General features: G+C 35.5%; 1 protein-coding gene across 6 annotated transcripts in view; it reads left to right on the top strand.

The window, feature by feature from the left end:
- The window catches only part of LOC141451914 (voltage-gated inwardly rectifying potassium channel KCNH6-like), a 522,696-nt gene that overhangs the window by 464,054 nt on the left and 35,761 nt on the right, over positions 1–22,881 (top strand). For 5 of the 6 annotated variants that reach the window (XM_074123727.1, XM_074123721.1, XM_074123724.1 and 2 more), the window contains 3 exons: positions 13,536–13,779; positions 13,900–14,081; positions 22,851–22,871. In XM_074123727.1, coding sequence (XP_073979828.1) covers positions 13,536–13,779; positions 13,900–14,081; positions 22,851–22,871 — 447 coding nt within the window. The remainder of the gene's footprint in view (positions 1–13,535; positions 13,780–13,899; positions 14,082–22,850; positions 22,872–22,881) is intronic. The other variant, XM_074123722.1, reaches the window with a different exon arrangement.

The raw sequence follows: 22,881 nt of genomic DNA, 5'->3' as shown, positions 1-22,881 counted from the left end.
CCCCTATATAATTTTTCGAAATCTCCATCGACCACCCATAAAAGTAATTTTCAGTTAATTAAAAATAAAACTATCTATTTAGGTACCGTGTTTTGTACAATTTATTTTATGATTTTAATCATTTATTTTAAAGTAATTTTACATTGTGTAACCAATAGTTTTATGAAAAACATGTTAATGTTGATTTTTTTAATCATTTATTTAGTTACAATCAACGCATTGGGTTATAAGCAACAATGGTAACAATAAGCAACATATCACACATATCAGAGTGGAGAAGTTACCCAGCGGTATCACTCCAATAACATTCTAAATTCTAGTGACTCTCTTCATCAGAGAGGAGATCGCGAGGCCACTGTCTTTAAAGACGTCTGGAAATGTTCTTGAAGATAGATGTTGGCACCAGTGAGGGATTGTGATGTGTTTGAATGTTAAGATGGAATTTTCTGTATCGTGTTTTCAGCCACTTGTGTTGCACAAAAGGAATGTTCAAGTCTGTGTGAATGATTTGATTGGTGACGTAGAAAGGAGCGTTTACTGTTGAAATTTCAATACCTTAATATTATATTAAATAATAAGTAAAAGTAACTACAGTATTGCTTCTTAATTAATGGAGATGGGTGTGCAATGGTGTTTCTTTGCAAGGTTCCGCTATATTGGGTTCGAAATTGTTTTTCCTTCGACCCCCTGGCTCAGATCGACCCCCTACTTTTGTTAAATAGACCCTTGGGGGTCTGTGTAGACCACTTTGGCGATCTCTGCCTTATAGTAAAGTAGTTATCACCATTTTATGTAAATCCCCCTCAAAAAGGTAACAAATAAGAAGCGGTACAAAGCTATTACCTGGAATTTATTCCATTAAATATGCGGGTCTTTGAATGGAATCACTAGGACCATAACTGGCAGTTACCTCACATTAGCTGACATTCTTCATGCCATATGGGTTAGTTATGATAGAAGCATAATCCACGTGGAGGGGGGAATGCACCGGAAGCATCCGCTTTAAGTTCAGTTACTTCGCGAGCAGTAAGCTTCCACAATTTGTAAGCATTGAAGCATCCTTTCTGCAGATCTCACCCACAGAGGATTTGATCCAATCCTCGTCGCTATTTCAATCCTAAATGTTCTTTCTTCCTTCCGGATTAAGGAATCAGTTAATAAAAACGATGAATACTTGACGATGCTCATAATGGTTTTGTATTATTCTTTTAATTCATATTATTATGATTATTTACATCGTATTATTCAAGACGACTCCTTTGCTAGCAAAATATATAACCTTTTATAGCCAATAATTAATAATAAAGTAATTTATGCAATGAACTGAATTAAACTGCAATGAACTGAATTAAACTGTAATGAACTGAATTAAACTGTAATGAACTGAATAGACCACTTTGGCGACCTCTGGACTACAGTGTGCTAGGCTAGCTGAAAAAGGGGCTTCTAGAAACAGTACATCTTAGAACAGATAGCTGAATTTTTGAACCCGGAAATCCCAGTACGCTAATCACTTGCTTAAAAAAAATATATTTTAATTAAATTCTTCCCAACATTCGCACAGTACAGTTTTTTGGTAAAACCTTATACATCATTATAGAAATGAATCTAGTAGGGCTATCCTAATGCTAAATTTTCTAGATAAAATTATGATAAAGCTGTAGAGCCTCTTAATAACCAAAAAGATTAGCGGAAGTCACAGGAGTTATTTTCTAGAGAACCTCAAACTGACGAGAGAAAAAAAACATTCTGGTTAATGGCATTTCCGTTTCTGAGATTTCTCCTCAGAGAACTAAATATTTTAGCAACAAATACTATAAATCTTAATGGACTGCCGTACATTGCGCAAAAATAGTACCTTAGAAGCATGTCCTCCCGGAAGTGCCCTACAACGAATTTTCCAAAGGAAAACGTGTTTTAATAAAAGTAATAAACTTTTGCAGCTGGTGCACCAGGATTTAAAGAAAAATCATATTCATTCTATTTCCTGTTAGTCTGCGTTGATTAATATCTTTTATTTTTCTTTTTTTTATGATTTAAGACGCGTCAACATCCTAAGGTTATTGGCGCCCGGAGCTTTTTTCAGTGCACTGCCCTGCCTTCGGACAGTATTCTCTCGTTACAGACAACACTGTGACATCACCAGTAACAGTGTGCTGTAAGAAGCTCCTAGGAAGAGAAAATCTAAGGGTCAGCAGCTGGATTCGAACCCAGGAACCTCCGCGTTGGAGTCCAGTACGCTAACCGCATAGCTAATCCCTACCCTAAATATCTTTTTGTTGCAAAATTTGTAGTTTCTTGTTAGTTTTCGTTTTTTAGCTTCTCACAGACACTCAGAGAAAAATTAGCTCAAAAAAAGAAAACTTATTTTACGTGCTCAGCGATACTCAGACCGGATGTAACCTGGAAAATACACAAACGGAAATCTAGAAAAGTGGTTTCTTCTAATTAGGCAAAAAAAAAAAATATGGACGAAATGTAACGAGCAACTTATTCCAGCACAATAACTATTGCGCTGGATTGTGGAATATTCCAGAGCCGGCTGGATACCAACTAGTTAGTGTCACTAAAAATAGCATATTCGTGATACTGCAGTAGGGGTAGGGGTATTCCACTGAGAGCTCGCTGGCAGACCGACCTACCAGCCAACCGTACAATATGCTATCAATATCTAGCATGCTATTTAAATGTACAGTGAGAAAGATTTGTATGGACAAAATTCAGGGCCTCCGTGATTTTTACTCACTGAATCAGGACACTCAGTGAGTGAATTTCTAAAGTGGCCAACTTTTTTTTTGGACATTTAAGTTTGTAAAGTAAGTACTGTTATAAAGAGATTGAGGGGGGGAAAAAAACAAGTTTGTCTGTCGGTTCGCAAAAAAAAAAAACGCAAGCAGTTACACACATTTTCGCGTAACACACACATTTTCCAAGAACAGGTTCTTGGGAGCAAAATAAAGGGTATTTAATACCCTTCTACCCTCTGGACATTGAATTTCCTGAGAATTTTCAAAAAAAAAAAATTTTTAAATATGATGACTTATAGGACTCGGCGAGGATGTTACTTCTCGGGGAGTGAAAAACCAAGTCCAGTGAGCTTTACCCAAGAGCCGCTCTCCAGCATCAAGATTCTGTCTTAAAAGTACAGATCTGGAGGGGGGCGAGCTTTAGAGTGAGGGGAGCCACAATAGATCCAAAGGGGTCGCAGTGGCGTAGCCCTTGAGGCCGCCCTATTAGAATCTATCTATCTATCTATGGGACTCGGCTATCGTAAAATTTTTGTGATTTATGACGATTATTCCTCGTTTGTCCGACAATTCCTTATGGGCCAAAATTCTTGATTTATTATTTTTTTTATGGCTTTTTTTACACATACATCAACACAGACCAATTTTTAATATTCACCTTCACGTATTCAGGGAACCCAAATATATATTGTATTTATATACTTCTGGTTAAACTTAAAAATGGTAAATCTTGTTTACAAATACTTTAGCCCAATACTAAGCCGAATTAATAGAAAGTGAAACAGCCAATCAGAGTTAAAGATAATTGTAAATAAATGCATAAAAGTTTGCTCCCCCCACTCTAATCTAAAATCCCCCAAACACATCGGAGGAAGTGAAGTGGCCGTTAGTAGTTGAGACGCGCGCGATGCTTAAACGTATGGACTTCGGTTGTTTTTAAGAAGCTTGTCTTGAAACTAATTTTCAGTGTATTAGTTGTGTTGTATTATTAGGGTTAAAAAAATGGACTTTATAATCATATTTTATTTGACGTTCATTAAACCGGAAATGGATTTTTAAATCAAAGAAAATATCACGTGATCATTTTTCTTAATATTTGACGTAATTAATAATGCTGGATAATTTTTTTTCCTTAAACTGGAAGAAAATCTAAAATAATAGGATCAATTTTAAACTAATAAAAGGAAATAGCTTCCCTCTTTTTGATGAGAGGAAACAGAGATAATATTCCCGAGTAAAACACGTGTTTATAAAAAGCTATTCAAATGTCTTTTTAATTAGATTTGTTTAATGACGAAACGACTCCGATTTCACTTAGAGAAGCTTTCGCTTTAAAGATAAATACAAATACAAAGAAAATGTTTTAAATTACACATGTAAGACCGGAACAGACAAGGTAAATCAAGAAAATTCAAGAGTTCCAATTAATTAAAATTATACGGAAATAAATATTACGCGTTAAGGAAGCCGGAAATGCCTGCTGTTATTAAGAAAGGATTAAATGAGAAATCAGTATGGGTGACAAATGTGGTTATGGTAAGTGACTTGTTTTCTTTTTTGTGTTTTCACGTACTCTCAACTATTCATTCGTACATCCGTTTTAGGAGTTTCCTGTTCCAAAATAAGTTGCTTTCAGTGCGTGAGCAGGTGGGTTTGTATGTATTACGTATTGTTCAGCATTTTACATTTAGTAAGATACTACAATGGTCCCAAGAAATGGTCTAAAGATACTGGAATGGGATGGATGTACGATATTACCATAGCTACCAACTTTATAACCTATTGGATCTGGGTTGTTGCTAAAAAAATACAGTTATAAAGGGGGATTTACCCTATACAGTGGTACCTCGGTTTTCGAACCACTTGACTTTTGAACAAATCGATATTCGACCAAGAAATTCGAGAAAGTATTGTCCTGAAATCCGAACAAACATTTGGAGGAACTCTAACATCCGAGATTAGCCGAGTTGTGTTTTATATTAACACTTTTAGATCTTATTTCTTGTTTAGATACCTTCTTTTACATAAAACATAAAAATTAGGCCAGTAAAACGGCATATTTCTGGGGCTTAGAAACGAAATAATAGTTTAACTTTATTTCTTATGGGATAAATTGTTTCGGTTCTCGGCCAAATTGGTTCTCGACTGTACTTCCGGAATGAATTGTGGTCGAGAACCGAGGTACCACTGTATTTTAAAGGAAATTTGGGAATTTTTATCTTTTATAGAAAAAAGAGACAAAAAAAAATCGTCAGTTACACTTTTTCCAGCACTTTTTTTGACGATCAGCCCTTTTTTTACAACTGCCCTACCCAGGGCCGGATTTTCCTATGGGCTAACTAGGCTTCAGCCTAGGGCCTCAAGATCAAGAGGGGGGCCTACATTCAAATTGTTAGCAAATTTAAAATTACACTATTCTAAAAACATAACGTATTATATATTAACATTTAACATATTGATATATATAACAGTAGTGATGTATTTTATTATCTCTCAGGTAATTTACAAACTTAAAAATTGGAGGTGAAAGGGCCTCATAAGTGGAATGGCCTAGGGCCTCTTTTCATCTAAATCCAGCCCTGGTCCTACAGGACCAGAGAAAGCAGCATTAGGGCAGTCCAGAACTCACAACTCTAATACAGGGGTCCCCAAACTTTTTACACAGGGGGCCAGAGTTCACTGTCCCTCAGACCGTTGGAGGGCCGGACTATAAAACAAACTATTTTAAAGTAAAAAACGGGAACAAATAGAATATTTCAAATAAAGAACAAGTAAATTTAAATCAACAAACTGCCCAGTACTTCTGTGGGAATTATGGGCCTGCTTTTGGCTAATGAGATGGTCCAATGTCCGGTTTAGTTATAGTAGTGTCTTTCTTCCTACTTCTCGCTGTTATTTTACACTGTTTACGGAGCCGTGACGCGTGCATCCCGCGCGTCATCGGAAGTTGTACTATACATGGAGCGACCGCCGCACATATAGTGCTCCTCTCACTGACCCACCAATGAAAGAGATGCCCCTTCCAGAAGTGCAGCAGGGGGGCCCGGATAAATGTCCTCAGGTGGCCGTAGTCTGGGGACCCCTGCTCTAATGTGTTGTTTCAGTAAGATGTACAGTTTAACTAATTTGTAGCGAATAAATGTTCAATGAAGAATTGAATTACCACGTTTTAAGGAAGGTATTAGGTCCAGTGATTAGCGCACTGGGATTTCCACCGTAGACTAGCCGGATTTGAAACTAGCTTAAATTTTTCTTTGGGCATCCTCCTTAGAATTCACGGGAAGAGTAACGAGAGAGCACTGTCAGAGAGAAGCTTAAAATATAATAAATAAATTAATTTCAAAAAAATATAAATAATATATATTAAGGAAGACTTTAAGAAAGACGCAGACGTTATCATGTTCTTTCATTCTGTCTTTTTATCCTGTTTCATCTTTTCTTGGACCTTTTTTTCTTTTTGTCCTGGATTCAAAAAAGGAATACTCTCCAACAGGATTATGGCCACCTACATTTCAATAAGGACTATCTCTGTAAGGAAAGATTTGCTTTGCAACCCTCCTTCTCCTTCTCCTCCTCCTCCTCAGCCAGCCTACTGTGCCAGATCATCGCAGCTTACTCTCTGATTAACAACTCTTCCCCTTTAAAACCTACTTTGTCTCTGAGGAAAACAAAATTAGGGAATACGAAGGACTTAATTAAAAAGGAAATCTCCTCAAGTTCTCTGTCGCTAACAAATTTAATGATTTCTATGATATTTTTGTTTTCAGTTCAATTCCATAAATCATTTTTTTGGTGAAATTATGGAAGCCTCAAAATGTACTTAAATGAGATAAAAATAAAAAACTTAAGTTTCAGAAACGTGACTGAATCGCAAAACTTTATCTCAGTAGCAGAGTTTAAACTATAGAGATTGGTTTGTATATATGGATCAGTGTGCGAATTGATCTAAAATAAAAACTGGAATTGTAAGTGCAGCCAACCTATTTCTATAGATAGTAGGAACCTTTTATATTTATTCTAAAGTTGGCACACCTTGACCACATGGTTCTATCTCTTAAGGGAACTGTGTTGTGCAACTATTCTAAACAAGGAATAAACACTGAAAATTTGGCTAGAAGATCCACCCACATTGTGCTGGATAATTTTGATTTTATTCGCAATATTATGCATGTTTATACCTGTCCGGTTTTTTTGGACTTTCATCCATCATGAGTGGGTGAATTCATTCATCAGTTTGGTGGTGAAGAATTTGACTTCATTGATTTGGTTCAAAAGTTTACCTGCAAAGTCTCATGGTGGTTGCTAAAACTAATATAGAAACAACTGAAGTCAAAGTCTCTAAACCCCCTGATGATGAATGGAAGCCCAAAATCAGACAAAGATACAATTAAATTGCGTGCTAAGACGGATAAAATCAAAAGAGATTAAACATTCAATTACGGCACTGCACGTGTTGTGTTAGTGTGAGGGGCTTGTATGGGCTAAGGATATTACTTCTCGGGGAGTGAAAAATCAAGGCCTGAGGAGCTTTACCCAAGAGTCGCTCTCCAGCATCAAGAGTCTGTCTCAAAAGGACAGGTCTGGAGAGTGAGCTCTAAAGTGAGGGGAGCCACAATAGATCCAAAGGAGTCGCGGTGGCGTAGGCCTTGAGGCCGCCCTAATTTAATCTATTCTATTAAACATTCAAATATATCGCAGAGAGAATAAGAAGTCACTTTATTATTATTAATTAAGACTCGTCATCAACTGCCAGCCACTGGGAAGTGTTCTCTCGTTACCAGACTCCGAATCACTGGGTAATGGTGCTTTTAAGAAGCTCCCTAGAAAGAGAACTTTTCTAAGGGGGAAGCAGTTGAATTCAATCTGCTGAGATCTCTCCTTTAGAAGTCCATTGCCTAACCACTGATCTAATCTCCCCCTCCGTAATACCATTAATATTCAACTAAAAACAATCCTTCAAAAGTATGGACATTCATTTGCTTCCAGATAGTTCAAAAAATCCGCAAATTTGAGGATAATGCGGATTACGCGGGACTGGGGAAGTTGGTGTCTCTTTGCATTGGGGATAGAATTCAACGATTTAAAAAATAAAATCACTTGTCTACCGGAAGTTGCCATTGAAGAAATTTTGAAGCCAAGCACAGGAGACCAAATTGATTCGCTATTAAGAAAGGGAGGTTTCAAGGGAGTTGGGTTATAAGATCGAGATATAAAGCTCTCACTTGCTATCAAGCCGAGAAAGTTTCTATTGGATATCGTAGGACATCGTCAGATGTATTTTTGACGTGGAAGGGATGCCATATTTTTATTCATCGAACCAAAAAATTGGTCTTCCATATTGAAGAGGCTGTAGCATTTACTGAGTAATCTGAATCTCGCAGAGTAAATACAAAATTTACTTAGAATGACTCGAACTGATTTTTTTACTTTCCTTCACCGGAAGGAAGTTTAAGTTTTAGGTTACCTGAACCCAATTATGTGTGCAGTGAATAAACACTCTTGCTTTAAAAAAAATAATCGCAGGAAATTGCAGTATACGACAGGAAGTAAAGGATAAAATCTTTAAAACGGAAGTACCAGTCTATTGATTGGTATTTCCTTTTTCTCAGCAATGACTGCAAAGGATTTCCTTTAAACTTAGTCCAGGAAAGTTCAATTGGAGGAAATGGATAATGTAGATTTCCTTCTTAAGATTCCGTGTGTTATATTACCAACTACGTGGTCTTGGTAAAAATGAGATAAGTTTCTTGTAATTCTAATTTTGAAAAACTTGTCTTATCGGAAGTAAAAAAAAAATAATCTCTTAATGACTTCCTCTTTTTGTGCTCGCTCTTTTTAAAAGGTCCTCCAAAAAAAGACAGCCAATCGCTTTTCTTCAAAGCTCTCTTATCGTCTTAATTTTTTTTTTTTTAATGAAGAGATGCTGCAAAATTATAACCGGAAATCGGGTTTCGAGTGTCTGATATTCAAAGAGTTGATTTACTAACACGATCTCAGAAGAGTTGGGCATGAAAAGCGGAAGTTCAATGGGAAAGTTTGTTTTTAGCTTCTCTAACTTGATTAATGCCCATCACATTGAAAATAAACAGCTTTAGAATCTTCCTGAATCTTTAAAAACCTTTCTAGATAAGTGAACACTTCCAGCGTATCATTTTTTTTCTTAAATCTCCCACTTTAATGTCTGAATGTTTATCCAAAAAAACCTCCTTCCTTGACGTATAGACAGACATAAATAACTAAGCAACTTAACTTATTTGATAGATTCTATATTTGCGTAAAGAACACACAGCTGTACGCTCAGAAAACCTTAAGATTTTGTTTATTTTTGATTAACGTAGAGAAAATGCTGTCAATCACAATTCAGGCTTTTAGTAAATAACATTTCATTAGCATATGTGTTAGATAAGTCAACTAGAAAACAAGTATACGAGGTGTGTTCAAAAAGTAACGGGAATTTTTAAATTTCGCGGGTTTGGAGAGTCTGATTGTAAAATTTTTTTTTTTATTATGTTGGTACACATGCCCCTGAAGTACGATAAAATTTTCAGTAATATTCATTGTTTACTTCTTAAGTGGCAGCCGTTAAGGTTAGACGTGTTTTTCGAGCTTGGCGATTTTTGTTTGTTAAAAAAAATGAATCAAAGAATTTGTATTAAATTTTGTGTGAAATGTTAATAAAGGCATATGGGGTGAGTCTGCTATGAGTAAAACAAGGATTTACGAGTGGTATAAGCGTTTCCAAGATGGCCGCGAAAACGTTGAAGATGACGAACGACCTGGACGTCCAAGCACATCAACAACCGATGAAAACGTGAAAAAAGTGAAAGAAATGATTATGAACGATCGCCGAATCACAATCAGAGAAGTCGCTGATGATGTTGCCATATCAATTGGCTCATGCCATGAAATTTTTTCGGATGTTTTGGGTATGAAACGTGTGGCAGCAAAATTTGTTCCAAAATTGTTGAATTTCGAACAAAAACAGCGGAGAATGGAAGTTGCTCAAGAGTCACTCAATGAAGTCGACAACGATGCGGATCTACTGAAACGTGTTATAACAGGTGACGAAACATGGGTTAACGTATATGATGTCGAAACTAAGGCTCAATCCTCCCAGTGGAGGCATTCTGGATCGCCAAGACCGAAAAAGGCTCGACAAGTGCGGTCGAATGTGAAGGTTATGCTCACTGTGTTCTTCGATTTTAATGGCATAGTGCATCATGAATTCTTGCCACAAGGTCAAACAATCAATAAGGAGTACTACCTACAAGTTCAACGCCGTTTGCGTGAAGCAATCCGAAAAAAAACGCCCGGATTTGTGGCAAAACAATTCATGGATTTTGCACCACGATAATGCACCTGCTCACACTTCATTGCTTGTTCGTGAATTTTTGGCCAAAAACAAAACTTTAACGATGCCCCAGCCTCCATATTCGCCAGACATGGCTCCATGTGACTTTTTTCTATTTCCAAACATAAAGAGAACATTAAAAGGCCGTCGTTTTACAAGCATAGATGACATTAAAAGCGAATCGCTGAAAGAGCTGAAAGCTATCACAAAGATCGAGTTTCAGAAGTATTTCGAGGATTGGAAAAAGCGCTGGCACAAGTGTATTGTATGCGAAGGGGACTACTTTGAAGGCGACAATATTAATGTAGATGAATAAATATTTTTTTTTCAAAAAACGAAAATTCCCGTTACTTTTTGAACACACCTCGTATTTATGTTATAATAGGTCGATCCCATTTCCTTCCTATTTTCTGGTAATTCATCAAGAATTGTAGCGATCTTGTTTAATTGAATTTAAACAGGAAATGAGTACCAAGTGAGAACGAAATTCTTGGATTTTCTTATAACAAATTTATTCTGAAAAAAAAAAAACCGGAAATAAAGAAACGCTTCAAGAATGTTCCGGAATGATGATCTGCGTTAAGAGAACTTCCTTAGAATTAGAACGATCTAGGATTCCCCTGGAATCGGCGATATTAGAATGATTAATTTTTAATTTTTTTTTTTTTACCATTCACATTACAGGAGACCCTTCTCTAAATGGGTCCCGTGGGGTTTGTGTTGCGCTGTCTTCCGTTGGAGAGACAGAGAGATGAATTGCCGGATCAAATATGCGTTTAGTTTTTCCTAACCATATTCTTTTGTAGCTGAAAGTTGGGAACCGTTTAAGAAATATAAAAAACCGTTTTTTGGCAAGGTGAGGCACTAAAAATTGATAAGCAATATGTATACCTCGGAGTACCATTCTCTTCAAACTCAAAATTCAAAACAGCAGCCCAGTACTTCTTAGACAAATCCGTTCCTCAAATAGGCAAAGTTATAAGTATATTATGCAAATCCAAGTGTAATAGTTGGGAAGCCAGGCTGAAATTATTTGACGCGATTGTCTCCTCCACATTGCTATACAGTTCCGAATTTTGGGCTTCACAGAATTTACACACGGTAGAAAGAGGGCAAGTGAGGTTTTTCAAACAGCTCCTTTGTTGGCCCAAATGTACCCCCGATTATATAGTTCGGTTAGAAACTGGAAGGGTACCGTTAAGCGTCACCGTTTTTAAGAAAATGTTGTCCTATTGGACTAGGGTTCTGGCAATGGAAGAGAGTAGGTTGCCAAAATTGTGTTTTAACAAACTCAAACAGTTAGAAACAGTAGGTACAGGAGGAGCAGACAGGAATTGGTTCAGTCAGTTGCGGCGATGGCTAACTGTTATCGGAGAGCCAAATGTTATTTTTGAAACAGAAGTCGACATAATTAAGAAAAATATTCCGGATCTTATAGAGAAGTGGACAAATCATGTGAGGTCTATGGATATTCAAAGAGCGATTAACTCAAGCTATAGTTCGGTTTACAGGCATATTAGTGGGCTAGGTATGATAGAGGAGTACGTTAAATTCAATTGTACGATCGATAAAATTAGGGTTGTGAGCCAGCTACGAGTAGCAAGCGATAAAAGTATAAAAGTCTGGTTTAAAAGTGGAGGCTACCACTCTATAGATACCCAATCGGTCTGCACAATATGCAATTTGAATAAGTACGAAACTCTAGAACACCTTCTAATAGAATGCCCCATTTATCAACCAATTAGGCGCCACCATCTATCAGAGTTTGTCAACGGAAATGCTCTTAATAAATTTCTATGTATTGAAAATAAGGACCATCTAAATAGAATATATTTGTTTACAATAGAAGCATTAAAGATAAGATCATTTTGCCTTAACGAATAGGTATTATTTTCTGTTATTAAATTTTAGTTAATATTTCAGTTTAATATACTTGTACATATATATAAATTAGTTTAATTAAGTTTACGTATTGCACGCAGTTTATATTGATTTTTATTTCATTGTATTGGAAAATTATAGCATAGAACCCCTGAAATGTGTATATTTAAACACTAAATACAGAACATTTATCTATCTATCTAGCTGAAAGTTGGGAATTTCATTTCTCATCCCTAAGTCTCAGCAACTCCCTAGCAGGAACAATTCCAGGATACTCCAAATTTGATCCTTATTCGGGCACCATTAGCTCTCACACTGAAGTAATTAAACTTTTGTCTTTGGGCAGCTTTTCTTATCTCCTTCTTCTTGGGAAAACCTTGCTCTTAGCTACCCTAAGGAACAGGAAGCCAGGGAATTTGAGGCCACCATCTAACCATACCATTCATTCTATCCTTCAGGAGGAATTCCACCCGTTTTTCTAAAATAAATTCCAAATTCATTAAAATATTTAATGTTATCATTGCTCTATATAAAGTCCAACGAATATAGAATAGATTAAATTAAGGGCAGTTCTCAAGGCCTACGCCACTGCGACCCCTTTGGATCTATTGTGGCTTCCCTTCTCTAGAGCTCGCCCTCCAGACCCGTCCGTTTAATCAGACTCTTAATTCTGGAGAGCGCGACTCTTGGGTAAAGCTCACAGGCCTTGGTTTTTCTTCCCCGAGAAGTAACATCCTTAGCCAGACAAGCCCCTCACACTGACACAACACGTGCAGTGCCGTTTCCTCCTCCTCTTCCTGACAGAACCTACAGAGGCTGTGTCATCTGCCAGGTGCCCAAGCGATGCATGTGTTTTCTAAGCCTGCAGTGGCCCAGTTAATAGGCCTACAATTATCCTTATAGCCCCACGTGGGCCATGACGGATTAATTCTGCAGTCAGCCTTGGCGTCCAACGAATATACATGACAAAAACCATAAACTGCAGCATAAGTTAGACAGTTATACCCAGCAACCATAGCGTGGTTATTTTACCTGAGTAGAGTGATTTTAAACAAAAATCTCCCGCTTATATGGGATTTACCTGAACCTTGATTATAAAATGGAGACCATGAGAAAAAATTTTGTAAACCCCTCACTCTACAGAGGGCCCCAGCCCTTTAAACGTTTTGCTGAACGAAGCAAATATAAATTTGCATTTATGGATCTATTGACTGTGATATCTTTAACGATAGAACACTGTCCATTACCGGACAGAGAGCTATAAGAAGCTGCTGCTGGAAAGAGGAAAAAAAAAATCTATGGGCTAGCAGCTGGTATCGAACCCAGGATCTAAGCATTGGAATCCAGTATACGGTAATGCGTTCCCTGCGGTAATCATGTTGGGTGGCATTCCTAAATGAAAATCCCATGCAGTAGTTGCTGCTTCTAAGACAAAACCCGAGTAATATCGTTTCCATGGACCATGTCCCTCTCAAATCAACTAATATCATTGATTTTATCCTAAACATCATTTCCAAAAAAATTCATTTTAATTATTTTCTTTAATTTTGTTACAGGTTCTCTCCTTGGGAGCGGATGTATTACCAGAATATAAATTACAATCACCTAGGATACACAAATGGACGGTATTACATTATAGCCCGTTCAAAGCCGTCTGGGATTGGATCATACTGTTGTTGGTCATGTACACGGCCATATTTACACCTTACGTGGCCGCATTTTTACTCAATGAACCTGATTATACTAATCGAAAAACTAAGAAATATGGCGACGATCCGCTGGTTATTGTCGATCTTATTGGTTAGTTTACAAGATTTTATTTTCTGTCTCTTTCTTTGTGGGAACGCCCACTTTTAATAATGAACTCTTGTCTGTTCTGTTCTATGTTAATGAAAATAATAAAAAAACACCTCCACACAGTTGATGTTACCTTCATCGTTGACATCCTGATAAACTTCCGTACAACTTACGTCAATCAAAATGATGAAGTCGTCTCACATCCGGGCAAAATTGCTGTCCATTATCTTCGAGGCTGGTTCCTCATAGATTTAGTTGCGGCCATTCCATTCGATCTACTACTCTTTGGCTCTGATACAGATGAGGTATGGATTTTATTATTTGTTGTATAATTATTGTATGGATTGTTTTTTTAAAAATATATTTACATGTCTTTAAATGGATCCAAATAAAAATTGTAGCAAGCATCTATTCCCTTGTTGCCAACTCCATTAAAACAGTTTTAGGCGAATCATTTGAAGGTAAGAACAAAAAGGAGATAATCGTCTTTCCATCAACGTAATCAAAACTCCCAAGTTTTCCGGCTATTTAAGCGTCATTTATGTACCCTCATAGCTTTTCCTTTTCTTCTTTCCCTTTCCACTCTTTTTCTTGAATTTCCTTTGCATAAAGATTCAACATCAAATCTACTTTGGAGACCCCCTCCCTCATTTAGAGGGGGAATTCAAAATCCACCAACAACCAGCAGCCATTTAGATCATCAGGGTCAAAGATAGTCCGAACATTTGTTTGGGGTGGGGGTCCAGGGGCTAAAACAGAACTAAAAGGGATGCTGAACTGCTGAGAATCTCTCTCTCTCTTAATATGTTTTGAGGAATCATTTGGAGGAAGGTAAAAATAATATTAATATACAGGATGAACCAGTAAGTAATGTCCATACGCCTACTGTGTGTAAGTATGTTACTTTGAAGTGGAGTTCAATATTTGAAAGCGAGGAAACTTTTACTAAAAAGTGCCTGGCACCTAGGTCTAATAATGATCACGTAAGAGCCAAATGAGTTTTCTTAAAAATTTCGATTACTTTTATTTTTCCAGTATCCAGGAGAAAGATTGAGGCTGTTTGGGAGAATAACTTATAACTTCGAAATGGTGTCAATTTTTAGAAAATTTATCTGTCTTTCTGTAACCGTGTTATCAGAATCGAATTTGGACCAAAACTTTCTGAGTAATAAACATTTTTTATTGGAAAAAAAAGTAATGATTTTAGGGGGAAAAAATTAAAGTGACGTCACTCAAGAACAGTTGAAAATATGAAGTTGGCCAAATACGTCATTGAACTCCACTTTAGATGTACTACACTCAGTAGGCCTATGGACAATACTTACTGGTTCACCCTGTATAGGTTTCGTGGCCGTAAATTATTCAATTAAGGATTCAAAAATTGGTGAGGAATCGGTCAAATAAAAAACAACTCGTCGTTTTGCCAACGTTTCAAAACCCTGTAATCTGTAACTCATCCAACCCGCATAGTCCACGCCCTGAAGAAGACCAAGTATATTTGTCGAAACGGTGGCAAAAAGACGAGTTTTTTATTTGGACCGATTCCTCGCCAATCTAGAATCCTTTGGGTAAAAATAATAATAGATGATGTATTATTGATGCTGCCCATTCCAAATAAGCATCTTTACTAAAGTTGATCTTCTTCCATTCTTTGGTGAGGGGCATGACCTTTAAGAGGGGCACCATTTAGGCCACATTTACCCCCTCCAACCACTCACAAATCATTCTCTCTTTTACACCTATTCTTTTTATTTGCATTCATTTCTATTTTGCTTAATATTTTGCATTATTCATATCGGATCTTCTCCATTCAGAAATTGAAATTGACATTTTTTTTTATTTTTTTTAATTCTTTTCTCTCTTCATCACTATTTTAAGACTTCTTCCTTTTTTTTTTTTTGACGTCTCTCTAGAGAATCGTATTTTTTAGACGGACGGACAGTGAAGAATCGAACTAGCATTTACTAAATCATAAAATATTCTGTAGCCCCTCCCTAAAATTGTTGAAAACAGAGGAAAGTTTACATTCATAATCTAGTTTTAAAATGTATTATCCTTTAATAAAGGGGGGGGGAACATTAGACAAAAATATAGCTTTAAATCCTAAAAATGGATTAAACAAAATATTGCTTTAAATCCTTAAAATGAATTAGACAAAAAATAGCTTTAAATCCTAAAAATGGATTTGACAAAATATAGCTTTAAATCCCAAAAATGGATTAGTCAAAATATAGCTTTAAATTCTTAAAATGGATTAGACAAAATATAGCTTAAAATCCTAAAAATGTGTTAGTCAAAATATTGCTTTAAATCCTAAAAATGGATGAGTCAAAATATAGCTTTAAATCCTTAAAATGGATGAGTCAAAATATAGCTTTAAATCCTAAAAATGAATTAGTCAAAATATAGCTTTAAATCCTTAAAATGGATTAAACAAAATATATCTTTAAATCCTAAAAATGGATTAGTCAAAATATAGCTTTAAATCCTAAAAATGGATTAGTCAAAATATAGCTTTAAATTCTTAAAATGGATTAGTCAAAATATAGCTTTAAATTCTTAAAATGGATTTGACAAAATATAGCTTTAAATCCTGAAAATAGATTAGACAAAATATACCTTTAAATCCTAAAAATGGATTAGACAAAATATAGCTTTAAATCCTAAAAATGGATTTGACAAAATATAGCTTTAAATCCCAAAAATGGATTAGTCAAAATATAGCTTTAAATCCTTAAAATTGATTTTAAAAAGAGGATAAGTCCTTGTCCTGTGTTTTTTTTTCTTTTCCTTTTGTTATAATTTATTTTTCCGTTTTCATGTTAAAATTTTTATTTCATTGCTGGTCATTATGAATGTTTTTATTTATTTATTGTTTAATTTTCATTTTGTTAATTTTTGATTAATTTTTTTAAATTAATTTTTTTTCGTCTGGGACAAAATTGATCATAATTTTATTAATTGTTTGACTCATTCAATGTTTCAATTTATGTTCTTAATATTTTTTTCTTTTTTAAATATTATCTTTATTCATATGAATGATGTCGTAGACAGAGGAAGCAATTGTGGTTTAAATTATTAATATTGTTCAATTTTATTTTGTTTTTGTTCAACTTTTTTCTTTGTTCGCTTTCTACTCTCACACTTTGCACGCATGATTGAATAAATAATTGTTATAATACAATTAAATTTATTAGTTGTGGTGAATAAAAAAATGTATAATATATCCATTATAAATATGATTGCAGAATTTTAAATTACTCGTATTTATGATGTAAAAACACAAATTAAAATTGCTTTACACAAGGCTAATTGAAATGGTTTTAATAAGAAAGTCGAAATAACCCAGTCGAATTAGGATTTAAGCTCGGAATGGAAGATTATAAGCTAAAAACTTTGTATAAATCTTGGTTTTGGCATTTTATAAGTTCGATCAAAAGTCTCATACAAACTCGTGTACGTGAATTAGTGGGTCAAAGGTCACTAATTTTTTTTTTTAAAAAAAATATCTTGTTTCCTGTGCTCTAAATGATATTTAAAGTTATCTTAAAAGATGTAGAGCATAAAATTCTCTACAAATTTGGTTCTATGCAATTTTTGCATAAAATCAACCGATCTTAAGATAGAGCGCAAAGAGTAGCATTAAAGTACAAAGTTCAAAACAGAAATTGAGGAAATTCCAGTAAAACTAAGATCAGCAACAAGATATTTACAAAAAAGAAAAAGATTTTCTTGACTATTGATCATTGATTTCCGGTGTCGCGAGATTCTAGGACACTTTTGTGCCAACCTATAAAAATGCCAAGACAAAGATTTGTACAAAGTTTTGTAGCTTATCATCTTCCATTCAGTGCTTAAATCCTAATTTGACTGGGCCATAAGTATATTCAGCATTACCACGTATTGTCGGATTGGAAAGCGGCAAGCCATGGCTAATCCTAACTAATAATGGGCACTTGGAAGGAACTAGAAATAAAGATGGCCTCTTTGTTCAAGACTATTCAAGGGTGTCACTGATAATTTTTCCTGGGCTGAAAGTATAAGGAATGGTACTGCTCCATTTAAGAGATGATCTCAAGATAGTTCAAGATCAATTATGGGTTTAAAGCTTTATAGGTGTATCAGGCGAATCTGTTCGACATTGTTTATGAACATGATATCGACCAGCTTGTAGGGAGGATTAGTTTGGAAGAAGAAGAATTGGTACAGTGTTACCCTATGTCAATATGTTTACACGAACTGTGGTGGTGCTTTACCACATCCTCCTGGCACCAGCTGGTACTTACTATGCCATTCTAGATGCAGTAGGTATTCTTTTCTGTCGCTGGGAGGGGGATACCGTGGTGCTGTTCTAATCCGGACACCACACGGAAACTCCATTTGGAGGAGGTAGAACTGAATGATTGTTCAGGTGATAGCTTATTTTGGTGATTTTTTGGGTGAATCTCAGCTGAAGCTGGAAACAGCCACTAATTAACTCTAGCGGTGAAGATCCCGAATATTCACCATCACCTGGAATTTTTTTTTTTTTTAACGTCATGGCAACGCACGACAAAAGTTTCGTGTTGCCTACCAGGATATTGTCATGCTTATAGAAGCAGGTTTTTTTTTTTTGATGATGATCTAAAACGGAGTATTAAGATAGATCTATCCTTCCCTTACCCTGGGTTAAGGGGACCTCCCACTTATAAAGCCACACTCTTGACCACTAGACCAACCGGCTCCCCCTACCCTGAGGATAATGCTTCCAATTCTTAAGGAAGATTTGTTCTTCAGGAAACTGTTTGATCTTTTGCCGAAAAGTAAGATAGTAGGCCAGCAGGCGGCACGTCCTTGGATCTACCGTAACCCCCCCCCCACAGCTCTTGGGCCTTCGCTAATAGAATGCTTACTACGGCCGTCAATAATGCTGAAATAAGCTCCATACTTACATGTTTTCCAAAGACTTTAATAACCATTTCACGAGCTAACTCCCCACCACCTTTCAACACATGCGCACACCTACTTTCTCAACACACTCTTGCATGTTCCAGCAAGTCTGTTCCTCCCCCACCCCCACCCCCGTCTCCTCCCAACTTTCCAAAAAACCAAAACTAAAGCAAAAAAGAGAAACAAAAAATGATTGATCCTTTTTTTGATGTTGATTTTTTTTTTTCAATTTCATTAATTTTTTATTTCCGTTTTGATTATTATTTATTAATTGTTCTAGAAATGCATACTTCCTGATTTTATTGGAGTTTTCCCGCCATGAAGAAAAATTAATTTCCCAATATATTATTGCGTTCCTCAAAGTATGTTCTCCTTCCTCATTGTTGTTGTAGTGTATTTTTTTATTTTATTAAAATCTATTTATACATAATTCTTTATATATATTGTCTATAAATACATAAATAAATATATACATATATATTACAATACAGATATGTTTTATTACAGAATGTAATCTGTAAAATATATATATGTACGTTTTGTTTTATATTATGTAGTGGGTAAGTTAAATATTTTCTTTAGTTCAGAATAAATTACATTATTTAACCATTTTGGCATAATTCCATGCATTTCATCAATATAAATTATTCACTGATGATTTACATCATCGCCTGAGAAGTCAGAGAGAAAAATACGGCAATTAGTGGTTATCTTACACGAGCTAAGAGAAAAGACTGTCCTATTTGGGCGGAAGAACTTACCGCCCAAGGTTACGAGGTCTGTAAATTAAGTAATGAGACATTTTTTTAATTTTTTTTATTCAAAAAGAATTACAATTCTATATTGTCACCTTCAAAATAACTTCCTTCTGAAGCCACACAGCGCTGGAGACGTTTCCTTCCACTCCTCATAGCAGTGCTCGAACTCCGATACTGAAATAGCCTTCAGCTGGTCTCGGTTACAGCCGATTGAATGTTTTTGGGACTGTCCCAAAATGAGTTCCTTTGAGGTGATTTTTCAACTTCGGGAAGAGAAAAAAGTGTCACAAGGACTCAAGTCAGGCGAATAAGGAGGCGGTGAGGAGCCACAGGAATGTTTTTACTGGCCAAAAAACTCTGGTTTATTGAAATTGAATGTGTGTGATAAGGAGCATTATCGGTGATGCAACTGCACACTTGTTCTTGATGTTTGGTCTCACACACACACACGAATGACCCTCCTTTTTTAGAAGTCTTTTCAAAAGTGTGACCTTGATTGACCGTTTGACCTTGAGGTAGAAACTTTTTTTGTGGACGATTCCGTGGATATTGAAAAAACAAAAATCAGCATGCATTTTGGATTTTCGACTTCAATCGACTCTCCATTTTCCAAGCCAATCTCCATTACAAAAGGTGACCCGACTACTCTTTAAGGTTATATAATATAAACGGAACCAACATACAAGAAGTATTATATTATTTATTTGGACGTAGATTCCACAGTGGTTTTACGTGTGAGTCAACGCCTTACGAAAGCACAGACTTGGCCTCCTCCGAACAATCGACAAGATTTACTTACAAACCCATGTTCACGTATTTCTAGGAACAACCTCAGCATATGTACTATCTATGCTGAAAATCCTCTTCCAACAAAAATTTAAACACAATTTTGGAGAGAACCATCAAAAAAAAGGTAAATAGGTGAATTAAGGTAAAACTATTTCTTTGATTAATAATCACAATTTACCCACTACATATTTTATGAATAACTAAATAATCATGAAGAACTTAAGATGGTTGATGCTTCAGTGTACTCTGATTGTTTGTCTGTTCGATTGTCTTTTTTTTAATTGTTGATGTTTTCTACATATTATTTCCTGTTTTAATTTTTTAAGAATCTTTTTTTTTCTTTTTCTTTTTTTTAAGAATATTTAAATTTTTGAATATATATATTTATCTTAAGTTTCTAATTTCCTGATGAAGTTAAAACTTCAGCAAATTAGATGTATTTTATGTAGATAAAGATTCTGAATTCGTAGAAAATGAACAAAGAATTAATGAATCAATGTTAGTACCATTGCAGATATTGGAATTGAATGAAACAATATTAATTTCAATTTAGTAATTAAATATAAATTTTAAATTTATTACGCTATAAATATAATAAAAATTTTGGTGATTCAAATGACCTTAAAAAATCTAGATTGGATAAACTGTTTTAATATAAAGATTTACATCTAAATTTTTTCTCCAGCTCTAGTGCCACCCACATCTTCTGGAATTGTTTGAATGTATGAAGACTTTTTTGGGTCTCGTTGTCTGTCTCTTGTTCAGCTGTTTTGGGTGAACTCCAAAACTGGTAGATTGTAGTTCGAGAAGAGAATGGTTAATATCCTTTGAAGAGGCTGTGGAAGTGTTTAAACAATAAGTATGTCTCCTGGATGAACTGCAAAACTGATAAGATTGTAAGTTAAAAATAGAATGGTTAATATCCAGTGAAGGCTTGCTGAAAGTGCTCCTGTGTATGTGAATGAGTAATGATGATAATAAGAGGAGTTCCTGTGGGTTTGTTAAATCCAAATAATTCCACACGTCAGTCTAACTCTACAGGATCTAAAGATATTGTAAAGGTATTGGAGTGATATTTGTTGGTTAGGCTGGAATAACCAGCAGAGACACCAAAATCGCTGAACTATCTTCAGATCTAGGTCATTCAAGTCTTCTTCTTCAGAAATAGGTCTTTCAAGTCTTCTTCTTCAGAACTAGGTCATTCAAGTCTTCTTCAGAACTAGGTCTTTAGTCTTCTTCAGAACTAGGTCTTTCTAGTCTTCTTCAGAACTAGGTCTTCCAAGTCTTCTTCAGAACTAGGTCATTCTTCTTCTTCAGAACTAGGTCTTTATAGTCTTCTTCAGAACTAGGTCATTCAAGTCTTCTTCTTCAGAACTAGGTCATTCAAGTCTTCTTCAGAACTAGGTCTTTATAGTCTTCTTCAGAACTAGGTCTTTCTAGTCTTCTTCAGAACTAGGTCTTCCAAGCCTTTTCCAGAACTAGGTCACTCAAGTCTTCTTCAGAACTAGGTCTTTATAGTCTTCTTCAGAACTAGGTCTTTCTAGTCTTCTTCAGAACTAGGTCTTCCAAGTCTTTTTCAGAACTAGGTCACTCAAGTTTTCTTCAGAACTAGGTCTTTCTAGTCTTCTTCAGAACTAGGTCTTCCAAGTCTTTTTCAGAACTAGGTCACTCAAGTTTTCTTCAGAACTAGGTCTTTATAGTCTTCTTCAGAACTAGGTCTTTCTAGTCTTCTTCAGAACTAGGTCTTCCAAGTATTCTTCAGAACTAGGTCATTCAAGTCTTCTTCTTCAGAACTAGGTCTTTCTAGTCTTCTTCAGAACTAGGTCTTTCTAGTCTCCTTCAGAACTAGGTTTTCCAAGTCTTCTTCAAAACTAGGTCATTCAAGTCTTCTTCTTCAAAACTAGGTCTTTCAAGTCTTCTTCTTCAGAACTTGATCTTTCAAGTCTTCTTCAGAACTAGCTCTTTCAAGTCTTCTTCTTCACTGAATTTAATCAAACAGATGGAACTAACCTTTTGTCTTCCTAAAATCTGTGGTGGCTGCAGTCAACATCTTTTTATCTCAATCATAAATCATCCTTCCTACCGTCCTTCTAGCATCTGATCTAGGAGTTCCTGTTGAGATCACACCTCGTCTAGTTCTCTTTTAAAATTCTCATTTTTTCACATACTAATCGTTTTCCATCCTCTGAAGGTGCCCAAATCTATCGTATCATTTCCGATGCTTTTTTCTACGCCATTAAGATTTATAAAAAAAATTCACTCTCTAATCTTAAAAGTTTCAGTTAATGCTTATCAGTGATTGATAAGCTCCATATTCAGTAAAAAAAAAAACACAGTTTATCCAAAACTAATCATTTCAAAGACAAAATTTAAGGTTTCATTCATTCTAATTATCAAGCTCTAGTACTGATAATAATTAAAAAGAACTTCATTTAAAAAAAAGAAAAGAAAACCCCAAAAAATTAAATAAAACAAATTCTAAAACCAAAAATAAACCCTAAAATTCTCCCCCCCCCAACACACACACACACACAATAAAAAGACCCCCCCAAAAAAAGACACCTATTAGTCAAAAAACTGTTTTTGAAATATTTTCAGTTGGGCTTGGACACCGACGAGGTCAGTTGGT

The sequence above is a fragment of the Rhodnius prolixus genome, unplaced genomic scaffold, assembly GCF_049639745.1.
Source record: "Rhodnius prolixus isolate KJV_2025 unplaced genomic scaffold, Rpr scaffold_14, whole genome shotgun sequence".
NCBI lineage: Eukaryota > Metazoa > Arthropoda > Insecta > Hemiptera > Reduviidae > Rhodnius > Rhodnius prolixus.
Note: the sequence above shows the minus strand (reverse complement) of the source record. Positions and strands in the feature narration are given on the sequence as shown.